General features: G+C 39.5%; 1 protein-coding gene across 2 annotated transcripts; it reads left to right on the top strand.

Annotated features, from left to right (window-relative positions):
* The first annotated feature begins 535 nt into the window (after nt 1-535).
* nrd1b (nardilysin b (N-arginine dibasic convertase)) lies at nt 536-25,676 on the top strand. Of its 2 annotated transcripts, none has more exons than XM_023428889.2 (31): nt 536-643; nt 1,644-1,869; nt 3,565-3,826; nt 4,316-4,397; nt 5,649-5,802; nt 6,561-6,634; nt 6,729-6,824; nt 7,357-7,479; nt 8,023-8,080; nt 8,390-8,463; nt 9,010-9,079; nt 9,904-9,981; nt 10,103-10,223; nt 10,901-10,959; nt 11,286-11,340; nt 12,031-12,135; nt 12,827-12,950; nt 13,209-13,295; nt 13,493-13,612; nt 14,643-14,694; nt 14,869-15,019; nt 15,531-15,658; nt 16,269-16,431; nt 17,950-17,981; nt 18,821-18,959; nt 19,430-19,477; nt 20,385-20,437; nt 20,553-20,636; nt 21,594-21,801; nt 22,002-22,091; nt 23,026-25,676. In XM_023428889.2, the coding sequence occupies exons 2-31, from the start codon at nt 1,673-1,675 to the stop codon at nt 23,248-23,250; spliced, it is 3,312 nt and encodes a 1,103-aa protein (XP_023284657.1). In that variant the 5' UTR covers nt 536-643; nt 1,644-1,672; the 3' UTR covers nt 23,251-25,676. The 2 variants fall into 2 exon arrangements, with proteins under 2 accessions (XP_023284657.1, XP_023284658.1); XM_023428890.2 differs by lacking the exon at nt 536-643 and adding an exon at nt 718-827.
* The last annotated feature ends 607 nt before the right edge of the window (nt 25,677-26,283 follow it).

The following is a 26,283-nucleotide window of genomic DNA, read 5'->3' as shown; positions in this document are numbered from 1 at the left end:
AGCTGCGAAGAAGTGATCAAGTTTATTGATTGTTGGTGATTAAAACTGTATTTCACTGTACAAGGTTTGCATGCTGTAAGGATTTTATTATTATAGGACACACCAAAGACTGACAAATCACCATGTGCAATAATTTAACACACAAACTGTGCAATATCACCTATCTGCTGCAGTTTTTTTGTTGTTTGTTTTCTATTTGTACATATTATATTATTATATTATCTATCATTTTTAAGTGCTAGATATTGTAATTTTACATTTTTTCTTTCTTTGTAGGCCTACTGTCCACTTTGCTGTGGGACTAATAAAGAATATCTTATCTTATTTATTTTATTGGTGGTTGATTACAACATTTAACCAAGTTTGTACAACTGGATATATTGTATTTCGTTATTTATTATTTCAATTTATCTCATCAGTTAAAGAACTACAATCATCACTTCTGAGAGTTCTCCCAGTGTTTTTCAAACAAACCTTAACCTGCACAGCTTCGACCAATCAGACGCCCCGTTTGTCTGTGATTGATTTGCTTTCAGCCAATCACAGGCTTTGTTTTGGCTAGCCGCTAACTGACTCATGCTAGGCTACTGCACTGAGACTGACAGTCCAAACTTCCATTAGCATCAAGGCAGCAGAAACAAAGGTGAGCATATCCTTAAAAAAACAGAACATAACAAACCAAATTGCTGTTTCATGCTTCTGACTGAACACTCCTGCAGCCGCAGACTCGTAGTTCAGCCACTGCTGCTGAGAACTCGCTGCCCAACAGTCGGTGTTGTGTCATTCCTACCAACAGGATTACTGAAAGCTAATATACGGCTAACCAGGTTAACTAACTTACCCGCCGGTTAAACCGCTAACTTCGTCACCGACTGTCATTAAAGTAACGGTATTGCAATTGCGTTATTTGTGAATATTTTGACGTTAGCTTCAGCAGTTAGCCTGCTAGCCTTGTAGCGTTTCCGGACAGCTAAGCTAACTGTTAAATTCGCTGAATATTAACGAATGTTCTGCTCACTGACGCATAGTGCTAATATCACAGATAACGTTCCATGCAGTTTGCTCGCCTGACGAGAATGTGGAACCAAACTGCATTTAAAAAAATCCAATATTTTCATTCTGTTTTAAAATAATACACGACAAAATATGAGTCGATATAGTTCCTCGTTAAGTAGATGACACTCTTGAATTCGGTATACATTTATTGAAAGTCTCTCTTTACCAATACACATGAATCGACATTCTACATGGCCAGAAATATGTGGACATGCAAACATTGCAAATATATGTGAATCTCACATTAAATCATTATCATTAATGCATTGCTGTGACAGGCTTCATTCTTTTGGAACCTGGCTGTAGGTATTTGTGCAGCCACTCTTGTTCTTATTGGCTGTGTGAAATATATATTATATATCTAATATGATGCTGCTGTCTGAGTTAGTCTAATGAAATGGAAATCTTTCAAAATGTATAGTCTTTTTAGTGTCTTTTAGCCTCTTTTATCAATTCAAGCACAGCTTTTCCATGCTGAGCTGCAGTGGTGGGATAGTAGAGAGATATTAGTCCTTTAATCAGTCTATCTTAAATTTGTTGGACACCACTGTATTTTCATGTGCGTGTATGTTTTTCTTTGTGTCTAGCATTGTAAGTCCAGAGGACTCTGTAAAAAATGCCTCAGACCAACAAGTCAGTGAGCAGTGGTGGCATGCCAGGACAGGTATCTGCTCCAGACCAGGGAGAGCCACCACCAGCATCAGTGGACGTTAAGGGCCAGGTGGCTGCTGGAGATGGAGGCGGAGGAGTCGATGCAGAAGACAAGGGAGACATGGAGGTCATCAAATCACCCAGTGACCCGAAAAAATACAGGTGGGAGAAAAAAATGCCTGGGTTACATGTTCACAACACATCCTAAGGCTAAAAATAGTGTGGGTGGTCCAGGTGTGTCAGGCCTAACTTTAGAACTCCTCTAAGAGAATTTCACAAATCAGAAAGGAAGGGGCTCCTAAGTCTGACTGGCTCACAGTCAGTCAGCTGATGCAGGTAATGCACCTTGTCAGATCAGTGTTTTGGAATAATATAATGATAAATAACTTTCAGAAGCATATTTTGATGGTAGCAAGTTAATAAAGATGCATCAGCTCACCAACAAGTCAAAAATAATCTATTAACACAAGAGATGACAGTTTGTACAACTCCGCAGCACTCTGACTCTGAGTGCTGATCGACTTGGACTGTCTCAGCTGTCTGTCAGGAGTATTAATTAAACATTAAGTGTACAATGGCTGAACTGAATTAAATAAATAAAGCTGGATTCGTGGCCATTGCTGGATTTCCAGGTAACACTTGGACTACATGTAGAATCCGCCTGTTACAGTATGAGGATTTGTATCTTTATTCAGTGTAATTCACTGTGTTTGAATCTCTTATGTGTATTAACACTAATCCACTGACTAGTCATCTGTTAACCAATCCCTGTAAACATAGTTTTTAAGTTAATTAAGCCCACACCCTCTCTTAGCTCAGGTGTTCTCTTTAGTAAAAGTGTCTCAGCAGCTTTGTGAAATGGTTTTAAAAGGAAACTCTCGTTGTTTTGTTTTGTTGATTATTTGACCAAACTTTAAACCCGAGATACTCAAGTTTGAAGTGATGTTTTCAAATTTGGTTTGTCCAGCAGTGAAACAAGAAAGTATTAATTTCATTTTAACTTGACATGAAGAAAAGCAAGAAACTTTGTTGCAATTGTGAAAGTGAGTCGAGCAAATTAACCAGCCGTGACAGCGTGGCTGGTATCATTTTCACCTTGTGTGTGTGTGGCCGTTGCGGCTGCTGTGATCCCATCAGAAGATGGTCTCTTGTTCGTATTTCTACTTGACTATAATTATTTATTAATTGTCAGATTTTGAGCTCATTCCTTCCATTTTAACACTGAGTGTATATTGGTAAGGTGTGCTGAGTGCTGTCGTATCAAACCTGTCTGGTGTTGTTCAGTTAGGCTTCTTGAAGAGGAGGGCATCAGTTTACCTCTGAACAAATGACTGTATGATGATAGACATGTCGCATGAAGTTAAAAGATAAATATTTATTCTGCTACATTCTTGTGCTGATTGTGGGATCTGTTGAGGATGTGATCTATATGAGCGATCTACACTTTCAATACATTTATCTAATTTTCAGATCGTCCAAAGGTACCATCTGTATGAAATATTAGGAATGATAAAGTATTAGTGCACAGTGCTGTAACTAATGATTATTTTCATTATTGATTAATCTAGTGATTATTTCTTTGATAAATTGGTTCATTGTTTAGTCAGAAAATATCGTAAAATGAGGATCGCAAGTTCCCAATGACCAAGATGTCTTTAAATTATTTACTTTGTCTGATCAACAGTCTAAAATCACAAGATATTATCTCTTAAAGAATCCTGGTCAGTGAGAATTGCTGGTTATTTTTATGAGCATTGACTAATTGATTATTGGACTAATTGTTTTATCTCTAATGCTTCTAGCTCTAGCCAGAGATACAGAGATGATACTGATGCCGGTCCTCTCCTCTCTCTGCAGATACATCGAGCTGAGTAACGGCCTCCGGGCTCTCCTTATCTCCGACTTCAGTCGGGCTGATGGGAAGGGAGACAGTGAAAATGAAGAGGACAAGGGGGAAACAGAAGATGAGGAAGAGGAGGAAGGTGAAGATGAAGGGGATTCTGGTGAGGGGTCGGAGGAGGATGACGAGCACAACGAAGAAGAAGAGCAAGACAGCGACTTTGATGAGCTGGACGAGGAGAACGCAGGGAACAAGAAGATAAGGTGTTCTGAGAAGCAGGTGGGTGATGTGAAGAGTTGCTAGGATTTAGAGGTGTCAGATGTCTTTGCCCAGACTGAATCTCTGTAATATTTAAATTTATGTTCAGTTCTGTTTTCACTGAGTCAGTTTATGCAACATTTTTAAATGTTTTCTCTTTTTTTTGTCTCTGATATTTTTCATCTTGTCATGAAATCCCAGCCTGATATGTCTGATTCCTCTGAGCTTTAGTGCTCCATTGTTTTTGGAAATGATAAAAAAAAAAAGAAGTTTATTTCAACACCAATTGTGTATTAATCCACCGCTGAAAATAATCCCCAACATATGCACCGTGTAACAATCACTAAAAACTAGTGTCTTCTAAAAGATATAGTGGAATAGCTAGAAATAATTAGCCTATGAATGTCTATAAATTCCCTTTAATAATCCCCCATGGTCTTGTGGATGATGAATGAGTGGGTTCGAGTACACAAAGTTAATGTATGTATGTATTTGTGTGTGTGTTTCCAGGCAGCGGCTGCTCTGTGCATCAGTGTTGGGAGCTTCAGTGACCCCGACGACCTGCCTGGCCTCGCCCACTTCCTGGAACACAGTGAGTCGAAGCTGAAAAGAAGCTGTGGGTCGGAGTTTTAAAAGTTTTAAGTATCCGAACAAGGTTGTAAGATGTTCCCCGACCATGTCAGATATCAAAAGTGTCTAAGATTCCCAATGGCCACACTTAAAGGTAGTGTGCAAAACGTTGTGGAGGGCGGGGAGACATGATTATTGATGAAATATGGGGATGATGGAGCATATTTTCTGAAGGTCTCTCCAGGAAGATATTAAATGTGTTGCACTGGGTTAGTTGTGTGAAACATGAACATTTATGTAAACTTTTGATATAAAGTGCTGATATCAGGTAAACAAACCCTGTGAAGTTTGTGATCTGTACTCTACCTGTCAATGGCTTCCAGTATTATGTTCCTGTAGTACCGGACGCAGCAGTTTCTAGGACCCTACCTTTTTGCGCCATCGCCATCTAGTGCATACGAGTACTGGAGGCTGATTTCAAGGCCGCAATTTCAGGACTGTATTTTTATGTAGTTTTAATGGTTTATTCCACCCAAATGCTGCTTTGTGTCTTGTGGTTGCTAAGAGTTGCATGTTGGGTAGTTTGTGTAATTACCATAATTACCAGATAAAATATGGGTGGAATCACATGTTATGCCATTTGCAGTCACTAGATCTCAACCAAATATTTCTGGTTTATTTCTATATAACTCTCTGGACACATTCAAGATTATAGACTTTATATATATATATATACAATAATAAACATTAACAATAACAGGGAAAGTGAAAGACCCCCGCAAGTGTGTACAACACTGACAAGTATCTCCACTTGTCAGGAGGACACACGAAGGAACCTTGTCCATCTTCTTACTCAAATGTGGTCCTGTTGTCCACTTCCTTAGGTGGCAGTGTTGTGAAAAACTAGGGTTCTGAAACTGCAGCCTCCAGTTCTGCAGGAAGACCCTACTCAGTGGTTTCATACTATTGATCAATCTGCGGGCGGCATTAATGTGTCAAGAAACTCAGCAAAGGCAGGGAAGTAGAAGACTGTAGTAAGAATGGATGTAAACAGTGCTGGATTTATAAAACTAAAAACATCAGCTTTGCAAATCTTTTATGACAAAGGAAATACACTTGAGGAAACACTGAATATAAACATTTGTTTGTTTGTTTACAAGAAAACTTTCACAGCTTTAACACTGCGTCCTGACTCACAACTTCTTAAATCTCTGCATGCAGAGCATCTAACCTGTGAGTGATTATTTTATCTTTCTCTCCACCTGATATTCAGTGGTGTTTATGGGCAGTGAGAAATACCCAGCAGAAAACGGCTTTGATGCTTTCTTGAAGAAGCACGGCGGTAGCGACAACGCATCCACCGACTGTGAGAGAACCATCTTTCAGTTCGACGTGCAGAGGAAGTATTTCAGAGAGGCGCTCGACAGGTGAGGCTGACTTCAGATCCAGAAGTGTCTCTTTATTTGCTTGTTTCTCTGCTTGTTTAGTTTTAATTCTCTGATGTTTTAATACTTAGATAAAAAAATGTTATTACGACTGTGGCAGAGCTGCAGCAGGTCCATATGTGACTGACATTGGACTCGAGGCCGGTACGCAGGAATTTCCTGTCAGAACATGAGTTTTCAGGCATGAAGGCCAGAGTCCTCTGTGTGTGTTGATAGCAGCTCTTTGCAGGCCATCTGCCACTCTGATGGGAGGTCAACCGGTTCATTAAAGATCACAACGAGTGCTCACCCGCTCTCCACCAGGCCCACTGATGCACTCTGAGTAGCCCTGTTGTCACTGTTGCTGTTTTTAGACTAGCAGTCAGTGGATTGGAGATATTGTCCCGCAGGAATGTGGGGATGCAGGTGAATTTATGTTCACATCAGCTGGTCAGGTCGTCATTACAAGTGAAGGTCAAGAGATTCATCATGGTGTTAAAGATTTGTCCCGATACTGTCCAAGGTGACGTCTTCACATCACAAAGTGTAAAACCTAAAGATGTTGAGTTCACTGAGACGTAAAACAGAGAAAAATACAAAATCTTCACATTGAGGATCGGAGACAAGTACATTTCTAAAATGTTTGAATGAAAAATGACTAAAATTATTAATTAGTTATCAAAATTCTTGCTGATTGAATGGTTTCTGTTTCCATGACAACAACATCCAGTCAGTGGGGATTAAACCATTGTGTGTTTCAGGTGGGCTCAGTTCTTCATATGTCCGCTGATGATTGAGGACGCCATTGACAGAGAGGTGGAAGCTGTGGACAGCGGTGAGTGGTCACTGACACAAACCACACACCTCCGTGTCCTCTCTTTTTACCTCTGTCGTGGCTCTTTTCTAACTTCCTGTCTCCGTGTGGTCAGAGTACCAGCTGGCGAGGCCGTCTGACTCGCATCGTAAGGAGATGCTGTTTGGGAGCCTGGCTAAACCTGGACACCCCATGAGCAAATTCTGCTGGGGTAAGACCAACACACGCACACGCACATGCACACGCACACGAGCTGGTGTTTATTTTGCCCCTTTGTAAAACATGTCCATGAACCTTTCATGTTATTTTGAAAGCATTTCCTGATTGGTATCCTGGAAGACAACACAGACATGAGTTATGAAAACAAATTTCAATGAGTTTACAAATCCAACCTAATCCTAACCTAAAGGTTTTGAATTGTTTTGAAATTTGAAATTTTCTTTTCTATCTTCTAAGTCTTAAAAAATAGCCTTAGAAACATTTATGAAGAAAGTTTTCCAATGCCTTGTTAGTCACTTTTTAGTCATAAATGCTCATCCAACTGATCCCTTTTGATTTTCCATCGTTTACCAGTAATGAAATGGTTCTTAATTTCTATTCTAAATGGTTTTGTATATGTTTTCAATTTTAAATTTTAATTTTGAAGGACCTTGCAGCCACAGTGTCTTCATTTTTTATGTTATGATGTTACTGTTTATCTGATTATCTGCGGTATTTAACAGATGTTTGGTTGTTGTCATCAGGTAACGCTCAGACATTAAAACACGAGCCCAGAGAGAAACAGATCAACACGTACCAGCGGCTCAGGGACTTCTGGAGGAGATATTACTCTGCTCATTACATGACGCTCGCTGTTCAGTCCAAAGGTACAGAATGAACCAAAGATGTCTGCCTTGTCTTAACAGTTTTTTTTTCTTTTACTGCAGCTTATTTAAGAAGTCATACAAGACAATGTTAATGTGACCCCCAAAACAAGTCTGAAGTTTGGCTTGATAGTCGAGTTTGAAAGTTCACTACTGGCCTGCGAAACTGCTTCTGATGAAACAATCACACCTCAATATCTTTGTGTTTTGGACTGAAAAACAGGGAAATAATTCATAATCAAATATAATATTGAAAATCCTAAATAATAAAAAAACACACTAAAAGTACATTAAATAGCAGAGATAAATCAGACATTAAAAGCCGATTTTGAGTGAGGACAGGTTGGTGGAGTCACAAATGTGTTTTTGGACAGAGTTCTGGAGGGTGGGCAGGGGCAGCAGTAGAGAACAGCCCATCACCCCATGAACGGATGGTGACACTGTTGTGATGATGTTAATATTCTAACATAAGGATTGAACTTAAAGCACAGCTAGCCTTAGCATGTTGTGAATGGGAAATGTCAGCAGGCTGCTTTTATTTTGTAGAGACACTGGACACTCTGGAGCAGTGGGTGAGAGAGATCTTCATCAAAGTTCCCAACAAGTAAGACGACTTAACACACAGACACCTACTCATTCAGTCAGTCAGTGTGACTCTGGTCTTTGTTAAAGTGAAGCTGATTGTGTTGACACAGTAGCACTGAACTGTGATGTTCTATCTAGTCTAAAATCTATCTACACACACCTTCTACCAGTTCCTGTTAGCATTAAACACTTGTATTCAAATGGTCACTGTCAGTACATAGTGTATGTGATCAATAACAACGATATTACAGAAGAATAAAGACATCATCAGGTATAAAAATAAAATCTGATTTGTGTTGTAACATGTTTTGTCTGTTTGTTTTTTCAGTGGTGACCCTCGACCCGACTTCTTTCACCTCCAGCAGCCGTTTGACACTCCAGCCTTCAACAAACTCTACAGAGGTCAGACACTGCTCTGAATATTGACTCTAATTATTATGATAATATTTATTATTGTTCGGAGCTCGGCTGCTGTTGGCTTTCTACAGATATAACAGGAAATGCCAAACCCACACCAGAGACCACTGGCCATCTGATTTTTTTTTCCAATCTGTATGTAAAAAATAAAAATCTATGGGATCTGAATGAAGATTGTTATTTTACATTGTTAAATGTCACAAAAACATCAACCAATATATTCTTATAAAATTATTCTCACTTTACAAATATCTGTATCAGTATCAGCCTCAAAACTCTAGTATGAGCTGTGTGGTAGTAGAAGTAGTATTAGTAGTGTTGTAATCAGTCGTGCCCATGGCATGCATACATTTAAACGTGTACATCACACCATGAGGCTTTAGACTGAATTTATTTAGACTTAGAAGAATGAACAAACTCAACATTGTGTTCACAATCAAGTTTGATTAACTCTTCATTTTATACAGTTATGTTTGCAGAGCTAAAAGGGTTATTTGATCTTTACTCATATTATCTGTGTGTGTATTGCAGTGGTCCCTGTGAGGAAGGTTCATGCTCTGACCATCAGCTGGGCCGTACCACCACAGGGAAAACACTACAGGTGAGTCAAAGTGTGTGTTTGATTTTTCTAGCAGAGGTTGCTGCATGAAAAAAAAAAAAAAATAATAATTATTGTTACTCACTGGATCTGATGTTAAATCCTACTGTAGAAATAAAAATTCAATTCAGTTTTATTTCATTTGTTTAGCGCCAAATCATGATATACATTATCTCATGGCACTTTACAGGGTAAGGTCGAGACCTTACTTTATTATAGAGAGAAACCCAACAGTTCCTCCAAAGAGCAGCACTTGGTGACAGGGGGGAAGAAAAACTCCCTTTAACAGGAAGAAACTTCCAACAGAACTGGGCTCTGATGATTACTGATGACTGTTAATTGTAACTGTGAAAATAATAACAGTTATACCCATAGGTAATGGTGTTATCATATATACTGTTAATTCTTAAAGGGGAAATAATAATACTTATACCAAATATCAATAATACTAATAAATAACAACAGACACTTCAGTTCACTCTATAGTGAGCAATGAATTCATTTTTGCGTTTTGCTGCCACCTGATTGGTTGATTGGATAACTGCATGAAGCAACAGGTGTACAGGTGTTCCTTATGAAGTGCTCAGTGAGTGTGTATATTTAAAAAAAAAAAACCTGTCTGAACAGAAAAGCCTCATAAACAGTGAAACCGTAGTTTTTGGATTTCTTTATTCAGGCTCTTAATTTGAAGAAATTGTGTCAAATCTGTGTTGTGTTGTGATGTATCATAGTTAAGCTGATGTACAGAAGAGTCCGACGTCTACCTGCCCTGTGACATCATCTCTGTAACATTAGGCTTCACTGAGTGTGTGTGTGTTTCCTGTCAGAGTGAAGCCTCTTCACTACATCTCCTGGCTGATCGGACACGAAGGAACCGGCAGCATCCTGTCTCTGCTTCGCAAGAAGTGAGTCATAAACCAACTACAGAAGTAAAACCAAGAAGTAGGAAATAAGTGCAGGAGACTTGTGGTACATACTGTGTGTGTGTGTGTGTGTGTGTGTGTGTGTGTGTGTGTGTGTGTGTAGGTGCTGGGCTCTGGCTCTGTTTGGAGGAAACAGTGAGACGGGCTTCGATCAAAACACCACCTACTCCATCTTCTCCATCTCCATCACCCTCACCGACCAGGGCTACCAGAACTTCTACCAGGTCAACAGACACACACACACACACACACACACACTGGATATATATATACCTGGAAGTAGTCTAAAATCAGAAACACTAATCACAACTGTTTTAATAATCAATCATTTACTGTAGGTCAGTTTTATCACTGTTTTCAGATACTCATATATTCAGATTTCCTGCTTTTCTCTGTTTTATATAATTTAATATTTTTTGACTGTTGATCAGACAAAACAAGATATTTTATATTATATATATTATATAATAATAATGATATATTATATAAGACATGACAAGGAACTCTTTGACAAACTGGGTTGGATATTTTTCACTATTTTTTTCTTTGACATTTTGAGTTCAAACTGAAGTGAGGTCCCTCATTGCACAGGAAAACTTGCACAACGACAGCAGGTCAGAGCTGAAGTACGATGTCAGTCTTTAAACTGTGATTCAGATTAGTTGGAATAAACCTGTAGGTTTGTTTCCCAACAAAATAATTTGTTTTTAATGTGTCCTGAATGGATCAATGATTGGATTTTTAAAGGGAACATCTAGTGGTCATGGACGAGTACTTCAACTTTCAGGCATGATGGTACTGCTGGCTTTAACTTTGAGCCACTAACAAATATGAATAAGAAGAAACAGTTGATGTTTTTGATTCATAACCACTCACACACATCATTATTTTCTTTGTGCAGGTTGTAGATTTTGTGTTCCAGTACCTGAAGATGCTCCAGACTCTGGGCCCCCAGCAGAGGTCAGGCTCCACAAAAACACCCATATCAAGGATTTAAGATTGCACCACAGTAACGGTGACAACCTTTCCTCTCATTCTGCAGCACAAGCTGTGTAAAAAAAAAACATTAGAAATTTGAGAAGAAGAAAACTGAGTCCAGATGTTACTGTGGTGCACAAAACTTCTTTTGTACATCAAATTTCCTCCACATTAATTCAGTGAGAACATCAGGAAAGAATTGCTCTTTGAATTTATTGTGTAACTGCAGTTTAGAGTAACTGATATTTGTACGTTTTTGTCCCGTTTTGAATATAAAAGGCTTATTTTGACAGACATCTTTCTTTCAGGATCTACGAGGAAATTCAGAAGATAGAAGCCAATGAGTTCCACTATCAGGAGCAGGTATTGCCACACACACACACTGAAAACCAGTTCACAGACACACACTGTCTCACAGCTCTGTGAGCAGGTGATCAACAATCAAAGGTTGATTTGTGCAAACACTGAAATTAACCAGCTTCATGTGATGTGTTCTGTGATGATGAAACGGGTGATGATTAATCAGTCGTCAATGATACAATGATAATGACGAGAAGGATACAAATAATAGAGTTTAAATTAAATGAGATGAACCATCAGGATACAAACACTAAATATTTTATTGTTAAATTTTTCTATTTATATTTAATGTATCTGATCAGAAGTACTTGCTTTGCTTTATCTTTCTTTATATTTTTTCTTCTTCTGTGTTTATTGCTATGAACCACATCACCAAATCAAAATTCCTCATACTTGAAAATCTACTTAGCAACAAACCTGATTCTGATTCTTGGATTGAAGCTTTTTTGTCCAGAGATCATATATCAAGATATTCTTTATTTATCCTGATGTTTTGCAGACCACAATAAATTAACAGCACTGGAAGTATGAATACAGAACATAAGATCAGCAGCACAGATCATAAAACGGATAAACTTAGAACCAGCAGCTTTTAGTCACACTCCTTTTAAGGAGTGTGAGGGAATTGAACCTCAAACTCTGGCAGTGCCTTGCTCCATCTGATGTTCTGTCCTTGTCTCTGGTCTGTGACAGACGGATCCTATCGAGTTTGTGGAGAACATCTGTGAGAACATGCAGCTGTTTCCCAAAGAGGATTTCCTGACTGGGGACCAGCTCATGTTTGAGTACGACCCAGAGGTAACCAGGACCACGGATCCAGATCTGATCAGAATCAGTTTCACACAACATGACATTTACACTCAGTGTCTGAGTGTAAATTTAAAATATTCCACAGTGAATCAAAACTGTTTCTGTTACTGAATCAATGAAACTCTTGAGTCATTTTATAGATATGAAACAACTGTTGTGACTGCAACTTTCAGAGATGACTAACAAATTTGGATTTAGTAGTATCTGAAATGTTGTAGTTACTGTAAACTGCTGTCAGTCTGTTCTATCAAGAGAAGTAAGTGAATGAATGAATGAGTGGGTGATTGAGTGAGGGACGGGGATTTCAGACAAAGCCTCCGTTTGAGAATCTGTGGTTTCATGATTAAACAGCGATCTGACTGGAGATCTTAAAACCAATGTTCACATCAGCTCTGAAACATCAGAATAGTGGGAGAAATGTAGTTGTTCTTTTGTGGGGTTTTTTATTACATTTCTGGTTCAGTTTTTGTACCTTATTTAGAGGGTGACAGAGAGAGTGTAATCATCTTGATATGGAGACGTTTCGATCACCGGGAACCCTGAAAACATTACTTTGATCTGAAGCTTGAGTCAGTTTGGCCACAAACTCTCAACACAAGCTCCAAAGCTCTCAGATACATCTCATGGCCTCATGATGAGATTTTTTATTTTATTATACTCCTTTTTTGTGCGCACACAGGTGATCAGTGCTGCTCTGTCCCTGCTGACTCCAGACAGAGCAAACCTGCTGCTGCTGTCACCAGAAAACGAAGGTCGATGTCCACTCAGAGAGAAATGGTTCGGTACCTGCTACAGCATGGAGGGTGCGACACACACACGCATAAACAAACACACATTTTCACCTCTTTACCTGTGAGGACTTAATCTGATTGTAACCTGAATCTCAAACCAAGTCTTAACCCTCAAACAGTGATATTAAGCTTCAGTCCAAAGTGAAGAAGAAATGTCCTCACTGTCTGTAACATGAATTGGTCCTCACAAACATAGACAAACAAGAGCGTGTACACACAGTTGACTCACTTGCGTCTTTAAACCTGAATGTGTTTCTTTGGTGTCGTCAGATATCCCAGAGGAGTGGGCTCAGCGTTGGACAGGAGACTTCGAGCTCCACCCTGAACTCCACCTCCCTGCTGAGAACAAGTACATCGGTCAGTTCAAACACAGTGGAATCATGTTTTATATGTTCTGTGTAAAGAATCTGAGGGTTTGTGTCAGAGCGTGAAGACTGAGCATGTGTCACCTCCCTCCATCAGTCTGTGTAGAGGTATAAGATGTCGATAAGGTAATGTGAAGGTGTTAAATCACCTGATTTGATCTTTTGTTTTCCTTCTGTTTCCTGCTACAGCAACGGATTTCACTCTGAAAGTGTCGGACTGTCCAGACACAGAGTTTCCTGTCAGGATAGTGAACAACGAGCGCGGCTGTCTGTGGTACAAGAAGGACAACAAGTTTAAGATCCCCAAAGGTGAGAGCCGCCGTCAGGTCATCCGTGTGCTATCTGATTGGTCGAGGACCTGTCCAGTGAAAACAGTACTACTCCATCTACTGCACCATCAGCTACTGGGAGCACTGGCTGTTAATTTAAATTTTCTCTATAAGCATCAGAGCTAATGTTTTAATTTTTCTCTTTCTGTGTGACGAGCTAATAACAGGTAGAAACTTTAATGTAAAATCCATCATAGCACACGTGGACCTTTTCAAGTTAAACATCATCCAGCGTCCTGGTTATTTGTTCATGTATGTAAACTTCATATCCTGGTTTCCAGAATCCGGAATAAGCAAGTTGTAGTACATCAGGATGCTGTGGCACGCAAAGACCTGATCCAGGTTTCTTGCCTCGGTTTGTCTTGCAGTCTTCCTCAGCTGAAGTTGTGTCGTAGTTTTTCACTTAGACAAAACAATATGATGAGATGAGATCATTATCTTCGTCTCCACAATCTTAGACACCAGTAACGTAGAGGATGAAGTTAATGCCTCATTATCAACTGTTCAGGGATCAGGAGCCAAACCAGGATCCACTTCACTGTTCACATGAATCTGTCTCTGCTGCTGCTCTGGACTCAGCAGATCAAATAGTTCCACCTGGTGGACAATTCAAATCATTATACTTTCTCCAAAAATAACAGCCAATCAGTTTCATAGGTCTGATTAATTATGTATAATTATCACTGTTGTGATTCTTCCACTGAGTCCTATGATTTATAAAGCTAATGTAAGATAATACTGATTTTAGTTAATGATGAAAACAGCTAATGTGTGACTTAGTCTTTACTCTCATGTCCAAACATTGATCAGATGCATTCAAATTCTAGTTGAACAAATTTCTCCGAGTGAATTTTTTGGAAATGATTTAATGAAATCAAAGTCTGTGGTTTGAATCTTGAAGTCAGTGGGAACATAATAGAGCTTCGGTGCTGAACAGGCCAGTATCTATTTCAAATTGGGATTTATTTAAGAAATGTGAATTTAGCATTTCACGTCTTTTTGTGTTTCAGCTTATATTCGTTTCAACTTGATCTCCCCCATGATTCAGAGGAGCCCTGAGAAGTAAGAGACCCATGACACACATGTAACTGGCTAGTACAGTAGTTTGATGTTAAAAGTGAAAGTAGCCCATTAAATTACCCACATTTTAAGATGATATTTGATGACACGACACAGCTGATTGTACAGGTCTCACTCTCTGCAGCTGTTGTGTCTCACCGTGTTGTTCCTCTCCAGTCTGGTTCTGTTCGACCTCTTCGTCAACATCTTGGCCCACAACCTGGCAGAGCCGGCCTACGAGGCCGACGTGGCTCAGCTCGAGTACAAGCTGGTGGCCGGAGAGCACGGCCTTGTGATCCGACTGAAGGGCTTCAACCACAAGCTGCCGGTGAGGAGACTCGTGGAGGGGTATGATGATGTTGGAGGAGAGAGCATCTGATATTGGTTCACTGCAGATGTATTGATGAGGTCCTTTTAGGCTTTTTTTAACTCTCAAATGTCCATATTAGTATAAGCCTTAGAAATCCTGTATTGGTGGGGCTGTTCTCGATCTCAATTAAGGGTTAAATATAGACCTCTGCATGGTACCCCCTGGGCCTTGGGCCTGTGGTCATTTGTTCCCTTTGACCTCCAGCAACCTTTATGTAAATGGCTGAGGTTTTTCACAGAGGCTTCAGTGACCTCAACTCTTATGTTTCTAACTAAAACAGTAAATCTGCAGAATGTGATGAAAAAACAGCAGAGGAGAGAAGAAAACCAGAGACATCGGTCTGAGGCTTTAACCAGTGATGAATGATAATGGTTTGAAATCACACACAGCTCAGGGTTACTGGGTCAAACCACCAGATAAACACGTATCTGCACAACCGCACTGACTTCCCTCCTCTGTGGCGTCCCAGCTGCTGTTGAGGCTGATCGTGGATCACCTGACCGACTTCAGCGCGGAGCCGGGCGTCTTCACCATGTTCTCAGAGCAGCTGAAGAAAACCTACTTCAACATCCTCATCAAACCTGAGCGCCTGGGCAAGTACGTCTCACCACCTGCAAACACAAACACACTCATCTTTGTGGAGTCTGGCTCCACTCTGATACACAACTAACAAAAAAACTGTTCCCTTCCCAGAACTGCCACTCCCCAGGGGTTTTTGAGCAAGGCAGCTAAAGTCCTCAGTAAACCTGGCAAATCCTGTGTGTCAGAGATCCAGCTCAGTCACTCATTTTTAATCCTCACTACTTTTTTTGCCTGAAGAGTTTCTGGAGTTTTGGAAACAGGCTTATTTACTTTGTCTTGAAATAATCTGGTGCAAATCCCCCCTGAAGAACGGTAGATTAGATTTTTTACTCTTAAAAAAGATTAAAACAAACAAGATATAACATGTTAATCACTGATGGGGAGATGCAGGTTGGTAGATTTTGTTGTCTTTTGACAGCTGGTTCTGTCTAAAGTGCAGTCTGTGTGCTAAGCTAAGCTAAACTAACCATCTGCTGATTATCTAACTGACTTATGGCAAGAACCTAAACAAGTTTTGTGCTGACCAATGTGATAAATGTATCTCTCACAAGCCTGAACCAGTTCTTTACATCTCTCTCTCTCTCTGTCTCTCTCTCTCTCTCTCTCTCTCTCTCTCTCTCTGTAGAGATGTGCGTCTGTTGATCCTGGAGCACTGTCGCTGGTCGGTCATTCAGAAGTATCAGGCCGTCATGAAGGGTCTGACTGTTGATGACCTCATGACTTTCGTCACGGGGCTGAAGGCGGAGCTGTACACTGAGGGGCTGGTGCAGGGAAACTTCACCAGCACGGTGCGACACACTGACATTCATCACGTAGAAAACAAACCAACTCAAGAAAAGATACTGCAGAGAAAAAATGAACTCAACAGGAAGTTTAGAATAATTTAACTTAAATCATGATTGGGCCAAAAAGAATGTTTATGTTGGAATAATTTCTACTGTGAAACAGCTAAAACAGCAGTTTTTTTCTCTTTTTTTATTGTTTCATTTCATTATCCATTCAAACAATGTGATGACTTATTGGTCTTTTCCATCCAAACCTTCTGTAAGACTCAATTCTAACCTAACCTAACCTAATCTAATCTATGTGTGTGTTAACATAGATAACAGAGAAGCAATTGAGGACCAATGAAATAAATCAAATTATAGTCATCCAACAAAAAATAAATAAAATACTAAAAATAAATAAGTAAATAAATAATACATAAAATACAAAACAGAGAAACCAAACCAATCCAAATAACTCAAAGTAAAAAGTTGTGGTGAACCTGCCTGATACTCAAATCCGTTTATAAAAAGGAGGTATGAAAAAAAGACATTTAGAAAAGAATGACATGGTACAAATGATGGACGTACACGTGTCGTTTGTTTCTAATGTGCTATATGCTGAAGGAAGACAGCTCTGACAGTAACTACAGCCATTTCCTGTCATCACAACGTGACTGGGTTCACTCTTTGTTGTGGGACAGTCTGGCTCATTTGGACCAGGTTGGTTCCAGTCTGGGTCAGTTGGTGTTGATAATGAACAGATAAAATTATCGTATATGATAATATAAAGACTCTTATCTTCAGTCCTCAGGTTCAGTTGCTGTTGTCGTTCTTATCAATATTTCTTTATATATACAACTTTGCCACCTGTCAGTTGTGTGTTAACCTTGGGAGACACACCAGTAAATAAATAGAAGAAGAAGAGTGTAGCGCCCCAGTAGCAGTGCAGTTTGGTACTGGCCAGGGACCTGTGTTACCTGTACCCTTCCTCAGAAGAAGACTGGTGAGTGAAAGGGTTTATGGTGTGAAATTGGTTACTGAGCAGAGGTTCAGTGTGTTGTCTGATGTGTTTACTCAGTCATCAGGGTTATGCTCCTTCCTGATGGTGAAAGATAATAAATGTCTTTATGTGTAGTTTGAGGTTTCAGCTGGTGGCAGGTCAGACGTGTCGGCCGACAGCAGGTTGTTCAGATAGACACATGTGATGGATGAAAGCTGCACCTTAACACCAATTCTGCATGTAGTTACTGTAGTGTTACATGAGCTGTGGTGATCGAAACCCCCTCAGATGAAACCCCACAGCTATGAACTCACTGAGGTGACGCTCAGCAGCCACAACAAAGAGAAGCTGCTGTATACAAATGACCCAACAACAGACAGTGAATATTCAGCTCTGTCTGGAGCACGGATACAAACAGAACTAACTCTTCTCTCTCACTGAAGGTCTGTGATTCAGACGTTTGATGTAAAATGTTCCCAGTTGTTAAAATAAACAGTTTGAAGTGCAGTTGTAATCTGATGTGTTGATTCCTCCAACAGGAGTCCAAGGAGTTCCTGCAGTACTTCACTGAGTGAGTATCCTCTTCATTTTTCCATTACACTGTCTTAAGTGTTTGATGCTGGAGGTTGGAGGTTTTATTCCAGGGTGACAAAATAAACATTCACATTCTTAACCTCCTAAGACCCGAACTCTTGCATGGCGTGCATTTTTAATTTCTCTTTGCTATTTAGGCTGATTGGGACCTGAGAAAAATGATGTCCACATATGAGGACATTAGTTTTAAATTTTGATTACTGAGTGGCAGTATAATATCCTCATATGTGGTCACCAGGCCCTTGTTGAGAAAAAGTTAGTATTGTGGTCTAGAGAACCCAAAATGTGAGGTCCACATATGTGGACGCCAGGTCCTAGGAGGTTAAATCCTTAAAAACTTAAAATTTAACTAAGTTTTTTTTTTTTTTTTTTAATAAAACTTGATTTCTACATTTTATTAAAGCTTTACATTTCAACAACACAAGTTCACATTTCTGAAGTTAATCAACAACCATTTTATTTGTGACAATATTTGTAACTACTTCCAGCCCCTTCACAATAAGAGCTTCCCTTTTGCCTTCCAGTACAAGGTGACAATGTGTAATCATATGCAAAGAGCCAGAAAGCAGCCAACACTGAGGAAAACATCTTTAATATCTGAAACTTAACAGTAAAGAACTCAGAAGAAACAAATCATCATTTGCATTACTGATAAAAGATACGTGATGGAGAAAATATCACGATCCAGCATTTATATATTTGAAATTAGCTGAACTTATAAACTAATGAGTTTAGAGACACGTCCTCATCCACGGAGCCAAACTGGTTTCATTTCAAGCCAGTGTGTGATTAACAGTCCTCTCTGTGTCTCTGCAGGAAGCTGCAGTTCCAGCCTCTGTCTGCAGAGGTCCCTGTCTTGTTCCGGGTGGTGGAACTGCCTGAGAAAAATCTCCTGTGTAAAGTCAAATCACTCAACAAGGGAGACGCCAACTCTGAGGTCACCGTCTACTACCAGGTACTACAAAGGCATGACACAAATTCACCACGGTGACCTTTGAACCACAACTGAAAAACTACAACATTAAAAACTACATTTCCTCTTTATTCTCTCCATCTATAAAGTTTCTAAAGGATCAGTTCACTTTGTTTCTCATTACGAGCTCTGGACATTCAGATTGTTTAAGATCTCCAGAGATCAGCTCCTGCTCCAACACCAGTTCAGTGATGAACAACAGAATTTCATTCATTTTAAAATGTTTTTAGTGCTACAAACAAAACAACAGAGACCAGTCCTCTTAAAGCAGAAAAACATGTAATTCCTAGTTCAGCAGCAACAACTTCTCCAACATTTTAAATTAGAATAAAACATTGAAATGGACAATAGAACTTCCTCCATCCTGTGTCTCCTCTCGTCTTCCTCCACCTGTAGCTACGTTTACTTTAATCTGTGTTGTTGCGTAACTCTTGAATGTGTCCGTGTTGCAGTCGGGGCTGAAGAACCTCAGAGAGCACGCCCTGATGGAGCTGATGGTGGTGAGTGTTTACACCAACACTGGTGACAGAAAAACACTGTGAGGCTTTCAACACGCATGCATTCATTCATTCATCAGTCCTCCACTGTTTTTCCTCTGCAGCTGCACGAGGTGTCAGAAATTCCTGTAGGTTATAATGAAACACTTTTACTGCCGAATCACTGAGAACAAGCTTGAGGCAACTTGTTAACGTGGCAACATTAAGTCTCTGCAAGATGTTGTAAACACATTAATGTCTTGTCCTAAAATATAAACCTTCATTTCCAGAGACAACAAGCAGGAGATTTGAAACGTCAGCAGCAAAGATCATTTAATGTAACTGCAAAGTAGTTTTTAAAGAGGAGGAAGATTATTGTTTTACCTTTTTACTTATAAAGCAATTTTCATGTTTAAGCACAAAGTGTTTTCTAAGTGAAAAGAGAGTAAGAATTAATATCCCTGATAGGTCAAAGTTCACTAACAGATATCAAACAGCTCTGGGCTCCCCCAGAAACAGCTGGACGTTCAGGTGCAACACAAAAGAAGTGAGTTGTTATGTACAAACAAATAAAAGGCAGCTGAAACAAAGAGGAGGTGAAGTTTAAATCAAGGAAAGAGCAAAACACGATTCAAATGTAAAAAGATGATCTCTGTTATATTGAATATATAATGAATCTGTAACATAAAAAGCACACACACACACACATATATATATATATATATATATATATATATATATATATATATATGTATATATATATAAAGTCCATATAAAAATACATAAATGATACTAAAACCACTAACACAACAACTCTCGGTTGTGAGTCTTACAATCAAACCAAGTCAATACAATAACAGGACAATATAATATATTGTAGCTGCAGCTGCAACAAGTCAAGACATTAATCGACTTCCGCCTTTGTTCACAGATGCACATGGAGGAGCCGTGCTTCGACTTCCTCAGGACAAAGGAGACTCTGGGGTGAGTGTTATTGATCTGTGAACTATAGATCAGTAATGATCAATGTTTAATTATAAAACCTCATGAGCAGATGATGTTCTATAAAGAAGCCTCTCTCTGATCACGTGACCTCCAGGTACCAGGTGTATCCAACCTGCAGGAACACGTCAGGGGTGCTGGGGTTCTCTGTCACCGTGGAAACACAGGCCACCAAGTTCAGGTGAGACGACCTCTGTGTTTGTTCAAAGATCCTCTATACAGAAGATACCACATTACACGCAGCACCAATGGTATGAAATGGGACACAGTTCCGGTCTCCTAAGTGGGTGTTGTCCCCCAACCCCTCCCTCATGCCAGGGCAACTGGCATGAAATGTTACAGTAGCTAATATTAAAATCTCTCCCTGTCTAGACTCACCTCTCTGCAGCCCTTGGGAAAGAAAAGACAGATCCGTTTTTCTTGTTATTACAGCCTGTTGCTGCACAAAGCTCGGGCATTTTAACACTCACTGATGGATTACTTGTCCCCGCCAAAAGAATACAACAACAGATGATACAACACAGATACATCTGATCATGTGATCTGATCAGCCAAGTACAAAGTCACGTCAATTTAATAGGCTAATACTCTGTTTTAGCAATTGTTAAAGAATGAAACAAGTTTTATTTATTTTTCAAGTTTAATCCATGGTTTCACATAGAAGTAAGTCAATCCAAAAATAACTCTGGTCCATCTAAACATTTGGATATCGGTCGGCAAACGATGTCGCCAGTTGACAGATCTCACGAGAGTATGGCACTGAGACAGAGGCAGGTCTCCAATAAAGTAAATTTTCTCCTGATCTGTTGATCTGAAAAATGTCATTTTGATGTCGGAATGTTCTGAAGACGAGTGGCCCGAGAAAACTGGGTCCAATATTTATTTTGGTGACTGTGGAGGGAAAAAGACTATGTGATAATCTGTGAACTCGTTGACTTCGCCCATTGGAATGAATAGACTCCTCAAGGGGCGGGGAGGTGGAGAAACTCTCGCCACACAGACACAGAAAATAAACAGAAATGAAGCGTCTCGGTTTCTCTACTGTCTCTGGTTTGTTTCTGTGCAGCTGCAGAGAGGATCCCTGCGCCACAGCTGAGCAGGTAAAAATGTCCTCTTCTTCTTCTTCTCCTCTTTGTAGCACGGAGTTCGTGGAGGCGAAGATCGAGGAGTTCCTGGTCAGTTTCGGCGAGCGTCTGTCAGGTCTGAGCGAGGATGCCTTCAGGACCCAGGTGACAGCTCTCATCAAGCTGAAGGAGTGCGAGGACGCTCATCTAGGAGAGGAAGTGGACCGCAACTGGTTTGAGGTCGTCACACAGCAGTACGTCTTCAACCGGCTCAACAAGGAGGTGAGACACAACTTCAAGATTAGAATCACACCTAGCAGGTAACAAACAACTAATCTGTGTGAGAAAACTAGTTTGTGTGATGTTTAAAACACAAAGCAAACTTTGAAGAGAAACTGTAGGTGCTGCTACCAGCTGCAGGTCTCTGGTCTGTGATCCTGGTCCTGGTCTGAGGTTCTAACCCGCTGTGGTCTCTGTTGCAGATCGAGGCTCTGAAGCACTTCACTCAGGAGGAGCTGGTCTCCTGGTTCTTGGAGCACAGAGACACCAGCAGCAGGAAGCTCAGTGTTCATGTACGTTTGTGTGTCTTCAGGTAGATTGAACCAGAAGTCAGTGTTACTGTTTACTATGAGGGAGGAAGTCAAGGTTTATTTTTAATTATCATCAATTCATTGTTTGATCTGTTGCGAAAAATGTTTCCTGAAGCCAAACAGATATTCAGTCTAATACAAAAAAAAATAACTTTAACAGTGAACTGATTATCTCAGTAGTTTCTATTTGATCATTTCAGCTCCATTTAACATATTTATTATTTTATAACTTTCTTCATGGAAGAACAGTGAGAAAACTCAGCTTTGAGTAAAACAGTGGTTTACATTGTATGATGAAGAAAAACTGCTGATCATCCTCTTCTGTCTGTTTTTTATCTAAACTGGAGATTTTTTTTTTTTACTGTTGGTCGGAGAAAACGAGACTTTTGAAAATGTCGCTTTGAACTCAGAAATCTTTTTTTTACCATTTACTGAAATTTTGTTGATTAACTGTGAAAATTATCTACAAAATGAATTTACGATATGCAAACATAATTGTGCTTTAACATGTTAAAACTAAATTCTTTGAATGTGATGCACAGTAATCATAATGATAATAAGTAAAATGGAAAAAAACAAGATAAAAATTCAGCTCAATGAAAATTAAATCAGGCCACTTAAAGCAAAATTAAACAGACTAAAGTATATAACAATAAAATTATATAAAATAAAATGACAAACTATTAAAATAAACAAATACAGATAAAACATGTTTGAGCTTAAAAGTAAAAAATTAACAAGAAAGATTTTTTTTTTAAAATTTTTTTAAGAATTTAAATGTCCCACATCTTCAGCTCCGAAGTAATAAATAAAAATGACCAAACCATTTGTTTTAAAATTCATCATGAATGAAAACAGCTCCACACAGATGTGAGTGTCAGACACTTTAACACACGTGTTTCCTGTCTCTGCTCAGGTGGTTGGTTTCGGGGTGGAGGAGAACGACCCACCGGAGCAGAACAACGGCTGCAGCACGGACAGCCCCGACAACCCCCCCCCCTCCTCGGCCTACGGTGAAGTCAGCGAGCTGACCTTCCTGTCCGCCTCCTCGCCGTCGCTCCAGGACACCACACTCATCTCCGACATCAGAGCGTTCACCTCCTCTCTCCCCCTTCACCCCTACCACAAAATCCTCAGCTAAGTCACTCCCACTGCAGACCGACAGGAACCGCACCAGATCCTCCTCCTCCTCCTCGTTTCCTGTCAGAGATAATAAAGTTACCATGACAACGACTAGCATCATAATACTAATCGCACTGTTTGGTCAAGGAGGTCACTGTTAGGACGACAGACACTAAGGGGCGTGTCCGAGGTCGGTCAGTTATTTTCTTTAATGTGAGTGGTTACAATAATGCTGCATTCACTTCCTACTGGAAAAACTGTAGATCTGAGCTTCTGACTGAGAAACCATGTTCACAGTCGCTCAGACACGCTTCAGCTTTTTTTAGATGGAATATGAGACTGAGGTTTGTTACAAATTCTGGAAACAGAGTGTCAGGAATAATACTTTAATTTAGATAAATAAACACTGAGCCTGTTGTTGTGTCACCAGGTGTCTGACAGGCTTTGTGGCAGTTCAGCTAAACTGGATCAGTTGGACCTGATTTCTGCAGCTAAACCAAACATGTGAGCAGGTTGCCTCCTCAGATTTAGTGGAAGGAAGACCATGAACCACTGAGAACAGATTTTAGAAATACCAGTGTAGAGCTGCTTATTTTACTATCAATTAATCTGCTGATCAATTTGTCAATTCGAAAAAAAAAGTGAAAAATGTCCCTCACGGTTTTTCAGAGCCTGAATTGACGACTTTAAATGGCTTCTTTTTTTTTTTTTCAAAAGCATTGGCTTTAAAATCCTGAAGATTTCAGTTTACACTGATAAAATCCTCACGTTTTTGTTAATTTTCTATCAATCGACTGATCAATGTATTCATCTTAGCACCTCTAACACAGCATGACTGGACTTTAGATAATCACAAAAATCTGTCTCTTAATACAAATGTTCATCACATCAGAGACCATTTTGTCCCTACAGTAATTACAGTCTCTTTACAGTCTCCTGCAGCATCAAAAGTCTGTTGCATATATTCTTTCAGATCAACATCATCAAATTAATCGAGATTTTCATTTGTAAAAAAAGATTGATGTTTACTTTTGCACCTTGTCTCAGTAAACGTCTGTTGTTACTTTAAGTTAAAGGACAGTAGATAAAAGCTGCTGTTCAGTCTTTAAAATGTGCAGAATAATAATGTGCGGCAGGCTTTTATTATTCTTAATTGTTTTGCATATTTTGTCATCCTCAAAAGTATAGATGTGTCATCTTTTAGTTGTTTTGCATTTGCCAAGAAAAATAAATCTTGTTTAATAAGTGGTAAATGTGTTTAAAGTTAAATTGTTAGAAGAGCGTCACACAACATTTCTCTTTTTATCTGAATCATCTGATATCAAGCCCTAATAAACTCTGTAGTTCTCACTGGTGTTTGAACACATCCAGGACTCACCTGTCCATCTTCAGGTGCTAGACTTGTGCTGCTGAATTATCTCATCAATGTTTCTGTAGTCAGAAATGAAGTTAAGCCATGCTGGTGTTATTTGATTGAGTTGTAGGAATCTGTCGTCACACTGGGCTCTGACCTGAAACCCTAATTAAAGCAGCTCTGCAGAAGGTTTCATTTCAACTCTTAAGGTATTTTTTGATACTAACAATTAATTATCCATTCATCTGCCAGTTTTTTCTCCATTAATAGTTTGGTTTATAAAACGTCCATCTCAGTTTCCTATGTCAGGCTGAACTGTCCCAAAACCAAAGGTGTAAAATTTATAATTATGTAGAAAAACAGCCACAACAACTGATCAGTTATTAAAATATTATATATGAATTCATTGTTTCAGCTCTACCCAGGTGCAGTTTAAACCACAGCTTCATGGGACACATCAGTCAGTGGGGTTTCAGCCCAGATTTAAACTACAGCTAACCACACAACAGCAGCCTCTGTGTGGAGCTGCATGTGATCATTGTGATGTTGGTTTGTGTTGCAGTGAAGCAGCTGAGCAGGAGCAGATCGATGAGTCTGTGAGAATGTTTTTAACTGTGAAGTGATTCGATTTTTCCCAGGTGAAGTGAACGCAGCGTGATGACTCAGGGCTCTGGTTTTAAGTGAAAGTCTGTCATGAAATGCGACGCGAGGCAGAACCATCGTTGTCATGTCCCTGACGACACAACAGCTCTGTGTTTTCATTCAGCGTCTATCAGTTTACATATACATGTTCACACTGTAATATTTTTATCAATGGATGATGTATATGAAGAAATGAATGTATAGACTTCAACAGTATGTGGTGGCCAGTGATACAGAACTGTGACATGTTTTATCTCTGAATGTACTGCAGGAGTTTACGGAGGCTGGAGAGCACCACCAAAATAATTCTACATTTTCAATTGATTACATTTGAAGTTCAATGCCGATTAAAATACCTAAATTAAAAACTTTATGAAATGTTCAGTAAAGAGTTGAGTTTTGTTTGTTTATTCTGTCTTTAAATGATGAATAAAAAATGTAAAAGGGTTTGTAATGTGTTTCTAAAAGTGATTTCATTTTACTTCACTGTTTTGGCAGCACACGGAGAATCGCAGGTATCAGTCCAATAAGGAAACTCGATTGTTGGGTGGATGAAATCTGCAGAGAAACTTTTTGCCTGTGGGGTTTTGTCCTGTAGATGGCGCCAGAGGGAAGATCATGTTGTTAACTGAATCTAAAGAGGTTTTTTTTTCTCTGTACGGTGGTCTCTTTAGGACATCTCAGACTCAGTCTAAACTGAGTGCTAATAACTTTTGGATATTCCACAACTGCAGTCTTAACTCAAGGTCAATATATTAGGACATGTCTTACAATCTTACAGTCTTCGTCAGTGCAAAGAGTTTGTTCAGTTGTCATGAAGACTATATCTGTCATCTCTGTGACAGCTAAGCAAACTATCTGCAGATGAAGCCCATCAGATGCAGTTGAAAGCTTCATAATAAAAATTTGTTAGTGGGACTTCAGTTAATGGCCTGAGAGTGTTTTTACAACTCTGTATCCTACATTTCCCATAATGCAAGAATCTCTCATTAGAGCCTCTGTGCCTGGTAAACACAACCTCCAACCTATTTTTTAAGCCATGCAAACGGAAGTGCT

The sequence above is a fragment of the Seriola lalandi genome, unplaced genomic scaffold, assembly GCF_002814215.2.
Source record: "Seriola lalandi dorsalis isolate HSWRI2012SDOR001 ecotype SW California unplaced genomic scaffold, Sedor1 jcf7180002054885, whole genome shotgun sequence".
NCBI lineage: Eukaryota > Metazoa > Chordata > Actinopteri > Carangiformes > Carangidae > Seriola > Seriola lalandi.
The sequence above is the reverse complement of the archived record's forward strand: the minus strand, read 5'-3'. Positions and strand labels throughout refer to the sequence as shown.